Genomic DNA, 15,008 nt, shown 5'->3' on the forward strand with positions numbered 1-15,008 from the left:
GTCCAGGCATTTCCTGCATTTTTTCCCCATTATTTCAGTTGACTGGCATGCCCTTTGATGCTGGGTACATACTGCTCATTGCATTAATGCTGATTGGAGCCTACCTTTAAAGGTAAACGCCCAGAGCAATCTGAGTCCTAATCTGTGGTCAAGGGTAACTTCTGCTCTGAGCTATCACTTCAATGTGCCGTGACATTCTAATGGCCCAGTCCCAGCATGGATCAAAGAGCTGTTTGTGGTCAGTGCTGAAGATTATATTTGACTGCTATAGCAGCCAAGACAGATCCCAGAGGTTCTCAGATTTGAGATGTTTATCGGCCCTGTACCCGAACAAACAAGATGTGCCTCACTGAACACAGCCATGTAATGCTAATCTCTCGTTTTGTTTTGCATCAATGGTGAGTGGTTAAAATCCGTCTGCTGTTTAAACTGTTAAATTAGTGTGTATGTGTTGTATCATAATGTGAGGACCTGAAAAAAAACTTTAGAAATCAGATTGTGGGAACCTAAATATTTTTTTACTAAGTTAGTTAAAAATAAATTAGGGGTATTGCTGAGATAGATACATAAACAGAGTGAGACAGATGAGAGGTGCAGAATTTTAGCAACACAGCTTCTAATAGGAAATGGAACAACCTCCTTCATCCAACATGTCTCTGTTTCAAAGAAAGAAATCATACTGTTAAGGACACTAAAGATCAATTCTGATGCGTGTTTAGCTCACAGTTTCATAAACTTCCTTGTTTTCCACACTGCAACTCACAGGTGGGGAACAGCTTCAAAACCGCAGTCCTAATTGCGAGCATGTGGCCCTGTGCAGCGTGCAACACTCACTTGACTTTTCGGCCTGTCCGCTCCTCCGGCCTGAAAGCTCTGGAAGGAATTTCACATTATTGTGGGAGCACATCAGTCTACATGTAAATGAACCCACTAACCACATGCGAGCAGTGTAGGTTTTAATGGCATTTCATGCCACAAAAAGACAAAAATAAAAAAATAATCTTATTTCCCGCTCTGCACTGCTTGTTATAGCCGATGGATTGACAATATGTTTATGACATTTCTTTTTTAATGTGTTCTATATCGTCCGTTCTTTTCACACTCTTCAGACCTCTTGAATGCTTTTTAAAAACAATACGGCGACTCTGGATGTGACAGGCGAGTCTCTTGAGACGGGACCAAAGCAAACTGCCCGTCAGCTGGGGGAGAGGTGCTGCTGGCAGGCGTCAGAGGGTCCTGACAGCGCCTCTCAGAGTGGCTGTGCGTTCTTTATTGGATGTTGGAGGATTTCATCGCAATAAGACGGGGGGTAGTTTGTTTCAGGACAGGCTCCATATATTTAAAAACAGATTTTTACACTATTTTTTCAGCTGAAGTGAAAAAAATGTCATACATTCGATTTTTTCTTTTTCTTTAAAAAATCTACTATCAGCACCGGATGTAGTTTTAAACGAGCTGGCAGAAATCACCGTGTGGTTCATCTTGTTCCACCCTGCTTTAATATATTATTTTCATTAGATATTCAAGCCTGTAACTATAATTAGACGATATGTTGGATTCGAATTGTGAAGATGGTGAACCTGATGATCCGATACCAGGTGCGTCATTTCCAGGGCAAACAGTTAAATAATGGGAATAAAGGAGAAAACAATAAGCTGCGATCGACAACAATTAAGGAATGCTAAGAAATAATAATCAAACTATACCTGTATGAACTGTGATTGTAGCTGCTGTAAAAACTGGATTATTATGTTATATTTTATTAATTTATAAGAGCAACTTAATACCTGAAACAAACACTGAAGCCACTGCAGAACTTATCTGACTGACATGTTGACCGCCTCGATGTTCCGTCTTTCTTTCTTTTTTTACTAACACCATAAGAAAAAGATTAGAAAAAAAGCCACTTATTTACGGGAAATCGTGTGAACTTTATTTATTGGAAAAGTCACTCAGACTGATTACCGAAAACGAAATCGTTGTCGGTCGCACACAGAGCCATTTTCCTCTGGAAATAGTACTTAACATCCCATTTTTTTTAAGTATGTATGTCAACTGTCCGTAAACTGTGAGACCCAGTTGCTTGGTTCTGTTAATAACGGTCGTTTCACCTGTTTGTGGATCATTCTGGTAAATCTGTCAGAGGGCCTCATGTGTTTACTGCAGCAAGCAGATTCCCTTTTAAATTAGCATCCTCGAGTACTTTGTGAAATCAAAACCACGTGTCAGCAAAAGCAGCTTTGTTGAATTAGAGTTAGAGTTCATCCCCAAGCTGCCCTCCATCCAACCTCGAAGAAAGAGTTCGCATATTTGATGAACCCCGGTGTAATTACAGCGTGCCTCCTCTCCATGGTTTGCCTTTTAGTCAGTCATATCTTCTGCAAATTAGGAGTCCATTAATGTGGATAAAAGACCCAAATTATATGGGACGAGTTGTGGTAATACTGTTGGAACTGTATGTGTTTTGTAGGTCTTTTTCAGATGTATGTGGGCAAAATATGTGGATAACAGCATAAACCCAAAGGCAGAACATTATTAAAAAAGCTCCTTTTACGTTACAGTCTTCTTCCATGTTGGATTGACAAAGGGCTTTCATGTGTTTGTGACAGTGCTGTTTCAATAGGTAAAACAATCCCTTTCAGGGGCGGCTGGGTCTGCATGGCCTGCTGCGCCATGATGCTCAGCACACTGCTGGAGTGTTTTCTGTCAACATTAGCGGAACTACTTGGGTGGAAGTTTATAATTGGACATGTGTTTCCCCCGCTTTTTATCGTTTAGTGATCTACTTGATGCTTTTATTATTCCTTATTAAAGCAACGAACGTTCCACGAGGAGGGGTAAAGGAGTCCTTAAGAGCTTCCTTTCAGCCTTTAGAATTGTCCAGAGCGACCCGCCGGGAAACATGGAGGCCTTGAAGTATTTAATCTAGATGTTCCCAAGAAGCTGACACACATCAGAGATTCACACAGGTAAATACCAGGAGTTCTGCTGTCTGTGCTTGTCCGTCATTCCTCCATACTCTCACCCCCTGCCAGCAGAATAATCAGAATTATTTTGTTTCCGCTTTTAAATTATGGAGGATATAAGCGTATTCTTTGACTTTGATCAGAATGGCAACACGGATTTAGCATTTTGGGGACAGATGGACCAGAACTTCCAGTTTCAGTCCCAGCTGGACTCCTTTTTGATGGACTGCACCGCGGCCAGCGGCCAGCTGTCCCCCTGGTCTTCTTTCGGCTGTCAGTCGGTGTTCCCGGACGCTCAGTTGACCTTCACTGATCTCGATGTGCATTCACCGGATATGGGCATCTGCGCTGAGGGCGAAAGCTCCTCTGCTGAGGACCCTCTGGAGGTGACCAAGCACAGGACGCGGAGGCTGGTGTCGCATCAGCCCCACAAGGTGCAGCGACTTGCCGCCAACATCCGGGAGAGGAAGAGGATGCTGAGCATCAATTCTGCCTTCGAGGAGCTCCGCGGCCACGTCCCGACGTTTCCCTACGAGAAGCGGCTGTCGAAGATTGACACCCTGAGGCTGGCCATAGCATACATCGCCCTGCTGAGAGAGATCCTTCTGTCAGGCTGCGACCCGAAATCTTACGTGGACGAGTGCATGAAGAACGGCTACAAGAATCAAACCAATGCCATCTGGAACACAAGTGGTAAGCTCATCAGCCCACAACTCATCTTTTACTTAAGATTCTGTTAAAGATCATTGTATCTAAATTTTGATAAGACGAGATTCTTCTTTGACGCAGCTGAAAAGACAACTTACGATTTGTTGTTTAGTTTACTAATCTTGGAAAATGATTAGATATTTAAAAAGAAACTAAGTTTTAAAAAAACGTAGCTTAATGCTTCATGGTGATTTCTTTTAATGTCTCATCTGTTTTAAGCCATGAAAAAATTTGGATTCTATAAAATCATAGGTCGTATACAGCATTTTTTTCTATAATGTGTACACCAAACATGCAAATGTATGTTGTAGTTATTTGTCCTACCTTTTCATTGTGCTAATGTGACATTTAAATGCAGTGACGTCACAACAGACCAGTTTGTCAAGCACACATGCTTGACTTATTTGTTATAAAGTAAGAAACCATCTTTGATACTTTTTTGACAAGTAGATTTTAATAAAATAATATTCAAAGGGAATTCTGACTCATTCTTGACTTGTAGATCAGTCCTTATAGGGTTGAATATTACTTCTAAGAAGTCTGAGAGGCCTTTTGGAACATCTAGTCCTTTAAATACTTTTTTTTCTCAGTGAAAACATCTACCTATACATTTGTAGGTGTGTCCAAAATTTCAATGATACAAAGGGTTCAGTTTTTTCCTGAAAAAAAACCCAATTGTAATAATGATGAATTAAAACAGAAAATAGCCCAATAACTACCTAATCACTGTTTTGTTAAAATATAACAATTTATTTACACTTTAAAAAAAAAAGTTTTAATATACATCCATCTTTGTATTTCAGGACAGTAAAACATTTAACAAACTTAGGAAAGGGTCAATATAAGGCTTGTAAGGAGTTGAAAAAATGTGATTATTCCACAAAGATGTCAACAGGTGACTGTTGTCAGGATTTTGGGAAAACAGAATCCATGAAAGGCTTAATTTTTGAGGAGCAAAGATGGTCAGAGGATCTCCAGTTTGTCTTCATGATGTGTAAGAAAATCATTTAATCGTTTAAAAATGTTCCTCAAAAAATAATTTTCTCCCTCTATGGAGCAGAAAATCAGTAAACGGTTAAAAGATGGACACGTGTGATCTTCAATCCCTCAGATGGTGCTGGATCTACAAGCGCCACTTAGCAAGAGCTGATATAAACATATGAGCATGAGATTATTGTGGTAAACTTTTTGCCCAGCAACATAATGGAGTGTTCCATTCACAAATGCTGCTCATAGTAAATATTTACTGAGAAAAAAAGAAGCCTTTTTTTTTTAACCTTGTCCAGAGGTAACGGTCAGAGGCATCTGGGATGGACCATCATACAGTGGAAACGTCTATTGTGGTTAGACCAATCAGTGTTCAAGACCTTTTTCGGGAAGAAGTAGACACTGTGTGGTCTGGACCAGAGACAAAAAGGAGCCTCCAGACTGTGATCAAGTCCAGAAGGCAGCTACTGTGACGGTATGGGGTTGTATCAGTGCCCTTGGCAAAGCTCATTCACACTTCTGAGATGGCAGCATTAATGCAGAAAAGTGTACTGACATTTTAGATCAACACATGCCACCTTCAAGACCACATCTTTTCCAGGGACATCCATGCATTTTTATTTTCAACTTGAAAATGCAAAAGCACAATCTGAACATGTTACAAAGGCATGTATAGGAGGATAGGAAGGTACAGGTAATGCACCGGCCTGCCTGCAGCCCAGACTTGTTTCAGACAGAGAACGTGTAGAGAAATTTTGAAAAAGAAAATGTGAGGAAACAGTACGGGGTACTGTTGCACATCTTGAGGGAAGTTTTCTTTTTTTTTTTTTTGATATGGGGTTGTGTAAAGTACTTAGAAGAAGTGAGTGTTTTACCTGCAGAACACAGCAGTCAGATTGCTCCCACTTTGAAGGACCAGATTATTTCCTGACGGCTGAGCTAAGATTAAAGCTTCTAAAAGGGGGGGCATGAAAACAGTGGAGTTTTTTTGCAATCTAAAAAAATATATTTCACTTCTGCATCGGACAGTTGCACAGACTGGGTCCATGTTGTAAAAAGGAGAGGTGACTTTACAAAGTGGTCAAAGCTTAACTGTCCTAATGGTTTTTGGAATGTGTTGCCAGCCTGAATTGGAGGACTGGATGCCTATCAAGAGATGAAATTAAGTTGATGAGAAAAGATTGGGAATATCTTGGTTAATTCTGTCTGCGATTGAATAAAAGTCACTGTAAATATAGGAATATCAGCATTTTTGTCTAATTTGTGTATATTCAATTGTCTTTTATTAGAAAGGTCAGAATGAGACATTGGCAGACACACTAAAACATACAAGGTTTCAACTCTAAAGCCTCATCTAAATTTCTGCTGATTAGCCAAATAAGGCTACAACCACATTAATACCAAATTAAGTGAAAGGACCTTCTTTAGGCCTGAAGTGACAGAACCTTTTGAAAACTATTTGAAATGTAATCAGTTTTTCAGAGGACAGAGGGCAGCGATTGTTGTTGTTCACGGTAATCCCATGAAGCAAATGTCCTTTAAAACAGCTTTCAATGTGTGTTCAATGTGGACTTTTATACCCAGGTGTGCTTCCCTGGAGCTTTTGGCCTTAAATGAGCCTAATTTTTTATCAAAACACAAGTACTTGTATTCTTACTGCCTTCTTTTGCTTAATTAACTATTTTGGTGGGAATCTGCTCGGAAGCCCCTTTATGAAGCTTTTCATGAATGAGTGAGCCCCTTCTTTAGGGCCAGACCTAAGACTTGTTAAACAGTCATTAAAATGTGCCTAAACTTGTGTGTTTGCTCTGCTTTTGTCTCTTTCTGCTCCATGTTCCCCTCTCCCAGATCTGACAGCCCGCCTCTCTTGGATAAAGTGGGATTAACTGAGAAGCATGGGGTACCCTGAGTGTGGAGACTTCAGCGAGGAGGTGATTCAGGTTTGTTCCTCCCTCGTATCTCCTTCTAAATGTCTAAGACTGGCAGCCGGTTGGCATGGTACCGCCTAAAGATCGACATCTGCAGACTTCTCACCAGGTCACACACCTCAAGCTTTCTCAATTTTATCCACTACTTTGTCCTTAGCAGCTTTTAATATTCTAATTCATTGTCTGAAAGTAATTGAGAGTCATTGTTTCAGAGGCAGGAGAAGGAAAGAGGGTTGGCACAGCTTTCCCAAATGGATGGCATTTGTCCCAGAGAGGCACACTGTCATGATATTGAATGGACTTGACAAGGACCCATACTTTTGCATACAAGGCTGAAGTGTTTTCTGGACTCTTGCTCATTAGGTTGCGAGTCAATGTGTTAAAAAAGGCTTTGAACATATTAATGAGACAATAGGCGTACGAGGCAAATCAGTGCAATGTGTTTCAGCATGTCAGGTGCTGTTTCCAAATATAGCAATAAGAGTGATTGTGCACTATTTGTTTCATGGGAAAATTTGAGATAAAAAAAAAATGTATTGTTTATATATCTTATTTGTGAAAAAAAAGTACTTTGTATGGTTGTGTTTTTTGATAAGTTAAGATTATCCAGTGTTTTATAGTAGCTCAGATAAGAATACTGTGTATTGTGATTAAAAGTACATTTGAAGCTGCTCGTATCATGTAAAAATGTGCCATGTGAAGTGGATCACCACAAAAAACCCATGCAGACTCTTATAGCAGTGTGTCGTTTTGTGTAGTTGTGTCACTGATCTTAAAGGTGTGATCACAAAAGTCAGTCTTTTCCTCTGTGGCATAATTTGTGCAAGTTTCCTGTGCAAGTATTTTTCTTTTTTTTTACAAAAGGTCTTCAATCTGTTACAGAAGTCAGTCAAGCACAATCTGCTCATCTCTCTTGGTCAAACCCTGATCTCAGTTCGTGATGGTTTACTTAAATGCAATCCTAGATTTGACTGAATATTTCTAATCATTATGGGAGTATATTGTAACTCATCCATCTGTTATTACCAACACCTCAGGAATTTGGTCAACACTTCAGGACAGTGAGTCAAGCTTTAGAGCTGCATCGTGTCGTTTGCTTATGCAGGCCAAAATGACCTGTGATAATTTTTTTAAAAAGTGACCTATAGTGGTTGCTAGAGCAACTATACGGGAAATGCAAAAATGACATCCACAAAGGTGTGAAAAGAACTTGTTTTTTTATCCCTAGCCATTAACGTTTATTTACTATAAAGTAAATAATGTTGTGGCCTAAAACCAACTAGAAAACAAAAAGTATTTTAAGGTGTCATGATGTTTTTAACTGAACAGGACTCAGAAGTAAAAAAAAAGTTTAGATCCCATCCATCCATTTTCTATACCTGCTTAATCCGTCAGTCAGGTTGCAGGGGGGCAGGAGCCTATCCCAGCAGGGTTCACCCTGGACAGGTCGCCAGTCCATCACAGGGCCACACAGAGACAAACAACCACACACACTCACACTCACTCCTAAGAACAATTTTAGAGACACTAATTAACCTAACATGCATGTTTTTGGATGGTGGGAGGAAGCCAGAGTACCCGGAGAGAACCCACGCATACACGGGGAGAACATGCAAACTCCACACAGAAAGGCTTTGAACCTGAAACCTTCTCGCTGTGAGGCAACGGTGCTAACCACCATACCACTGTTTTCACCTACCACGACTGACAGTTAAAAAAAAAAGTGAAAGGTTGTTGGACAATATTGGTTCAGAAGGGAATCAAGTTCTCTTGCATTACAGTCTGTAGTGTAACACCATCACAGACTCCCTCCTATTTCTGATACTACTAGTAAGAATTTTCATATATGTAATTATGGTGTATTTGTGATAATTAAAAGAAATGTACTGTATAAGCATGTTCCAGTTTACAAAGGTAAACTAAGGCACAGGCAACCAATAACCTGGCTGCACTGTGATTGCTCAGCTCAGCTCCAACCAAAACCTGTACCAAAAAAAATCCCAAAAAATGCAAACTTGTCCGTAAACAGATACACATACTATATATCGTTTTGCCACCTTAACTGAGCTGATCTCATTCAGCCCATCTTTAAAGTGTGACTAGGCTTCCAGAATTTTGCTTTGTCAGTTTTTCCAGCTTAGAAATTAAACATAGAAGTTGAATAAGGAAATCTGATTTCTGGTTAGATGTTAATGTTCGTGGCCCACAGATTCTGTCGTATGTTGCAAAGATGCAACAGTTTTTCATTTTAGATGATATTGACGTGACATCGAAAGCAGTATACTGGTTTAAATATGTTCCATCAATAACATGAAAATACTGTTTGAATTCAGGCAACAACATTACTTGGTTAGGGTTAGAAATCAATCAAGGTTAAGGCTAAAAAACTTTTTACACCTTTTACAATTCAAGCATGCACACAATTTTTACCCTTCACATGCAGTTGTTCTCATGACCATGAAAAGATTAAAGGATTTTTTACATAGGATGTATCTGCCTGCATGAACAAAAGTCCCATGGGCACATTTTGGGGAGGAGGGAAGTCTTAGTGCTTTGTGTTTCAGTTTTAAATGAACTATCATTTCATTTGGTTGTGTATCTTTTTTCCTTCATATTTCTTGATATGTATGCAGCTATTTGTAGCTACGAGTTTAAGTGCTTTCTAAATAAAGCTTTGCCTACTTTCTAGACAAAAGTACAGATGTTTTTAGTTTTGGGTTCATGAGCCAAACCTTAGACAAATTAATTAAATTAATGTGTGTCAAAGCAATACCATTAGCAAAGTGATTGTTACGTTTCACTCCAAACCACATATTATTACCAAGAGAAACAGTTCTTGCATTTGCAAGTGTATTTGCATCCATCCTTTGGAGTTGCAATCATTGTTGATCTAGAAAACTGTCATTTCTCATTGCTGAAACTTTCCTCTCAACAGTTCACAGAAGCAGCTCCTGGTGTAAAATTCAGATCTGTTAAAGAGGTAAAGGAAGTGAACAATGTACCAGTTCTTATTTTGCACGTCATTTTAGTGCCACAAATTGAATCCTTTGGAAACAGTTTAGCCATAGCTTATGGGTGATGAATTTCTAGTGTGGGAATTTTGGTTGCTGTAAATTACAAAATAGCTCCAAGTTATTCTGGAGACAAAACTTTTTTTCAGGAAGTCATTTGCAGTTTTGCACTGGCGTGTTTTCCTCAATATTTCCAGTTAATTAAATAAACAGCAAAGATGCCTGCAGCTAATGTGCTGCAAACTAAAGTTAGGTAAGAAGATTGTCTTGGGGAGGAAAGTCGGGTAGTTCTATTTGGGAACATAGTAACATTGTTGCCACGTTCAAGGGAAGTACTTTAATGTGTCACAGCTCACACTCTAAAGCTTGGTATATACAGTGCATCCGGAAAGTATTCACAGCGCTCCGCTATTATATTCTCCTATGTAATACAGCCTTATTGCCAAACAGATTACATTCATATTTTATCTCAAAATTCTACACACAATAACCCTATAATGACAAAGTGAAACAAGTTTGTTTGGAACTTTCGGAAATGAAAAATAAAAGAGAAAAATAAAACATTTACATGTATTCACAGACCCTCAAAAGTGAGTTCAGGTGTATCCTGTTTCTACTGATCATCCTTCTGAAGTTTCTACAACCTGTTGATTTGTCATCATTTGGAAAAGCACACACTTTTCTATAAAAGGTCCCATAGTTGACAGTACATGTCAACGCACAAACACACAACACACAAGTCCAAGCAATTGTCTGTAGACCTCTGAGACAGGATTGTATCGTAACGTATTGTAACCTGCTTCAGAGAGCTCTGGACTCTTGTCTTCCAACAGGACAACAACCCTAAGCACACAGCCAAGATAACAAAGCAGTGACTTCAGGATAAACTTTGTGAATGTCCTTGAGTGGCCCAGCCAGAGCCCAGATTCCTCTGGAGAGATCTGAAAATGCCTGTGCACCGACGCTCCCTATCCAACCTGATTAAGCTTGACAGATTTAGAATTTTGAGGTAAAAGATTAATTCAATCTATTTGGGAATAAGGCTGTAACATAGGTTAGTATGGAAAAGGTGGAGCACTGTGAATACTTTCTAGATGCCCTGCATGGCTGTGATACAACAAAATAAGTGAATAGACATGAAAATAAAACCAAGTACAAAAGGCCTTTCAATATATATAACAGCGCTGAAGTTTGAAATAAACTAGAAGAACAGTTGTTTCAAAACAAGAGAAGAACAGACAAGGAGAGACCTCTTGATTTATTAGTTAGGAAAAAAATCTAAAATTACTGATAGTAGTTGGTATGTCAGTCAAGTGATATTCATGAATGGTAGGACCCAAGGTTTCCCAGCAGAACTTTGCCCAAAGCATCACACTGCCCCTGCAGGCTTTGTGGTGCACCTTGGTGCCATGTTTCCCCAGGCAAGCTACGCACACATCCACATGATGTGAGAAAAAAAAAACATGATTCATCAGACCACACCACCATTTTTTTTTCTGAGGTCCATTTGGGACAATGCTCACCTTCCCATTATAGGTACTTACAGAGGTAGCATGAGCAAAATGTTTTGAAACCAGCATCATCTTTTTTTTTAGTAATGCGAGCAACGGAAACTTTTCTGTTGGATTCCACAAGGGCCAGCCTTTACTCCCCATGTGAAGCAACATACCTGTGGCTGTCCATGACTCTGTGGCAAGTTTTCGGGTGTTCCTACCTTGGACCACTTTTGGTAGGTCCTGATCACTGCAGATAAGGAACAGCCCACATGAGCTGAAGTTGTGGAGATGCAAAGGTCTGGCTGTCTAGCTAAGACAATTTGGCACTGTCAAAGTCCCTAAAACCCATTTTCTGCTTCCAACACATCATCTTCAAGAACGGATTTGTTCACTTTCTGCCTGATATATCCCAACCACTTCCTATACCACTGTAACATTTTAATCTATGTTTTTTTTTTTAGTCCACCTGTCTGTGATCATTATATATGTATGTATGTATTTGTATATATATATGTGTGTGTGTGTGTGTGTGTGTGTGTGTGTGTGTGTGTGCATGTAGTATTTTGCAATCATCACAGTGGGATCTTCACCCATCAAAAACAGCCCAGAATACCATTCAGATGAGATATGATTCATTCAGCCAAGTGGAAAGTTTTGGAGGCCAGAATGAGTAAGATTCTTCCAGTCTGTGGACTGCATCAAGCTTTTTCTTTTTCTTTTTTACATTGAGATGGTTTATTGATTTAACATCCGGCGGACTTGCACTGACAAACACTGTGAAGCTGTGCTGCAATTGGCCGGCAGGTGTGTTTATCGTGTTAGTGTAACTCTGGAGTTTTGGCCTTGCACTGATAAATACAATTAGGGCATCACATCCTGTAGAGGTATGCCTGGAAGAAGTTCTAAAACAGCTCTGTCTTGAGCTCACAAATCAGTCAAATTAGGAAAGCATGAAATCTGACAATAGTACAACACTAAAATGTGTATTGAAAAATTAATTTCAACAGAAATTCTCTTCAGTTCTCTCTCATATCAATCAATATGCCAAGCAGCTTATCAGTAATACTCAATCAATAAGCTACAGTACCCAGTGGTGTGTGACTTAAGGAAAAACATTTGCTTTTTGCAATAAAGGCCATAGTAGTCCATGAGGTCAATCCTGCCGACCACATTAAGCTTTTAGAATGATTCCCTTCGGCCAGGAGGGATAAATAACACACTGCAACAATTCAGTGTACTTCTTGAGATTAAAGTGTATTTCAGTTAATTTCATGTTCTGTGAATGACACATTGCTGCATACAGAAAAAATGTATGAAGTATCAAGACCTACAAGTAAAACATAATAGATATATAAATATATCTATATCAGCATCCCCACTCCAACTTTATAACTCAATGTCCTTGTTATCATCATAACTGGCTTAGTCACTGAAATGTGTCTCTCTACGAGAACATATTATTTCTGTCTCTGTTTCCAAACAGCAGCTTAGCGTGCTGCATCTTGGTTGTGGAACGTTGCCAAACTCCTTTGCAAATGTTCCAACAAGGTCTGTATATTCATTCATTTTCATATAAATGAATATACAAAATTTTCACTTTTCCTTTCCAGCCTGACATTTAAGCAGATTGTTCAGTTAGCTTACTCTACAAAAGAAATTGTTACTTTTTCTTCAAGACTGGTTGAAGTAAAGTTGGATAAAAGGCGAAAAAAAAGATTTGTAGTCCTGGAACCTGAAATTTTATTCTTTTTAAATAAATGCATTTGTTTTAATGGCACACACACGCACACACACACACACACACACACCCACACACACAAAGGATCTTACTTGTAAATATGTGGAAAAAGCTCTTCTCAAATCATTGCCAGTCATTCACCTGTGCAAGCCAGGAAGCACAGTATGAGTCAAGTTCAGAGGCTCTCCGCAATGCAGTTGGATCACAACGTGGTGTCATGGATTACCTTCCTACAGGCCACAGCTGATCAGACTGCTGGGCCACAGAAACCACACACTTCCTTTTTACAACATTTAGCATAACTTCAGCTTCACCTCTTGAATCATCCACCCTCACTTACTGAAATAAGTTTTAAAAAAAAATCTTCCACTAAAATGCTGACTCTCCAAGCCTTACACCCAGCACTCATCGCCATAGTGACCCAGTGTGTTGGCACTTTAATAACTGTGAAACTCTTGTTAAATAGCTCACCTGCTTTTCTCATTATAGCCCCTCTTCACGTGACCATGCTTTTAGCCTTGGAACTAATAATTCAGATCAGAGTGCGCAGAGGAAAAATGTGGTTTCATCTTTACAATGTGTCCCAGGGGCCTGCACTTGAGGGTCCTGAACAGTGAGAGGCCACACATTTGAAGCCTTCACAGATGAGCACTAGAATATTCAATGATTTCCTCCATGGATTAGAACTACAACACCTGTGGTGGCCAAAGGAAACACTCTCTGTGTGAAGAGAACAGCTTTTGTTAGTTGTTCAGGCTCTCTAAGGTGTTAGTAAGCAGCGTGTGCTGAGAGGAACATGAAACAGATGAAGACTGTCGAAATTAGTTATTCAACTGCTTTGCTTCACAGAATAAAGATTTATTCTCCTCAAGGATCTGTTAGGTGCAGCAGGGATGAGGAAGTTACTGGTGACACAGGTGACAGTAGTGGGGTGACAGGAGACTGTAAATACCACCCTTGTGTTGACATCTTCTCCCTGCATGTCCTTGCCCAATCAGAGGAACAAACAGCGTTACTGTTTGCTCAGACTGCCTGAGCTCAGTCTAACCACACTGTGGCTAAGCCCCGTTGGGCCACCTGGCTAAAACATCGCACTGTGAACCTGAGCCAACCCTCATGCTAACCTTGGCACCACGGTCACAAGTGCAGCCCTAATTACACTCCATTATTTGTGCAGGAGGCTGGCCCTTCAGCACCCGAGTGCACAGCCTCTCTGTCATTTGTTCAGCAAATTTACTCTGACCCAATCAACAGCACCTACCCCCTTTCTTCCCTCCTGTTCAGCTGGTTAAAGTTCAGATTCTGGAAGTGGTACATGCATAATGAATATAATTGTGTTATAGCCAGCGTAATTGCTCTGGCAACACTGTTTTTTGTAACTGTCAAGTCAGTGAAGTGCACTTATGTTGAGTGTGGGTGAATTTTGTGTTGACTACTCTGTACCAGCGACGTTCTCTTATTGGACAAAACTGATCAAATAAACAGCCTGTCTTCCTGCAGTCTCTGACAACCAGTGCAGTTGTGTATACATTTATAAATATGTATCTCAGGTTGCTGAGCAGGTCAACCACTAATCACTGGGGTTCAGCAAGTACACCATATATAAAGAAGAGTCTTTAATCAAGAGTTTAAACTTAAAATTGATCCATTTGTGTGTGTGTGTGTGTGTGTGTGTGTTAACACAATGCTAAGGTGAAAAAACCTCAGCAGTTATCTTAGAGAAGCAGTTGTTGCTGCTTATCAATCTATGATGGGTTATAAAAACATTTCTGGAGTCATCATTCTAGAGAGAAAGATTATTCTTTGTGGAAAACATTCAATATAGTTGCCAATCTTCCCAGGAGTGGAAGTTCCAGCAAGTTCAAGTTCAACTTAAGGTCACACCATGCAATACTCAGAGACACTGCAAAACCATAAGAGCTACATCTCAGACTACACAGGCCTCAGTAGCATGTTGGATGTTAAAGTTCAAGATAGTACAATTAGAAAAAGACTGAAGTATGGATTGTTTAGAGGGGTTGCAGGAGAAAACCTCTTCTCACTGAAAAGAACAAGGAAGCACAGCTTAGGTTTGCAAAGCTGCATCTGAACAAAGCTCAAGACTTCTGGAACAATGTCCTTTGGACAGACCAGAGCAAAGTGGAGATGTTTGGTCATAATGCACAGCAGCACGT

At 39.8% G+C, this 15,008-nt stretch overlaps 1 protein-coding gene across 1 annotated transcript; it reads left to right on the top strand.

The window, feature by feature from the left end:
- The first annotated feature begins 3,073 nt into the window (after positions 1 to 3,073).
- LOC140319860 (protein Fer3) lies at positions 3,074 to 7,103 on the top strand. The gene is made up of 2 exons (XM_072397642.1): positions 3,074 to 3,659; positions 6,510 to 7,103. Exons 1-2 carry the CDS (start codon positions 3,074 to 3,076, stop codon positions 6,545 to 6,547), a joined length of 624 nt encoding a protein of 207 aa, XP_072253743.1. The 3' UTR covers positions 6,548 to 7,103.
- The last annotated feature ends 7,905 nt before the right edge of the window (positions 7,104 to 15,008 follow it).

This window comes from Leuresthes tenuis, unplaced genomic scaffold (genome assembly GCF_036924035.1).
Source record: "Leuresthes tenuis unplaced genomic scaffold, fLeuTen1.0.hap1 SCAF_12, whole genome shotgun sequence".
In the NCBI taxonomy this organism is placed as follows: Eukaryota; Metazoa; Chordata; class Actinopteri; order Atheriniformes; family Atherinopsidae; genus Leuresthes; species Leuresthes tenuis.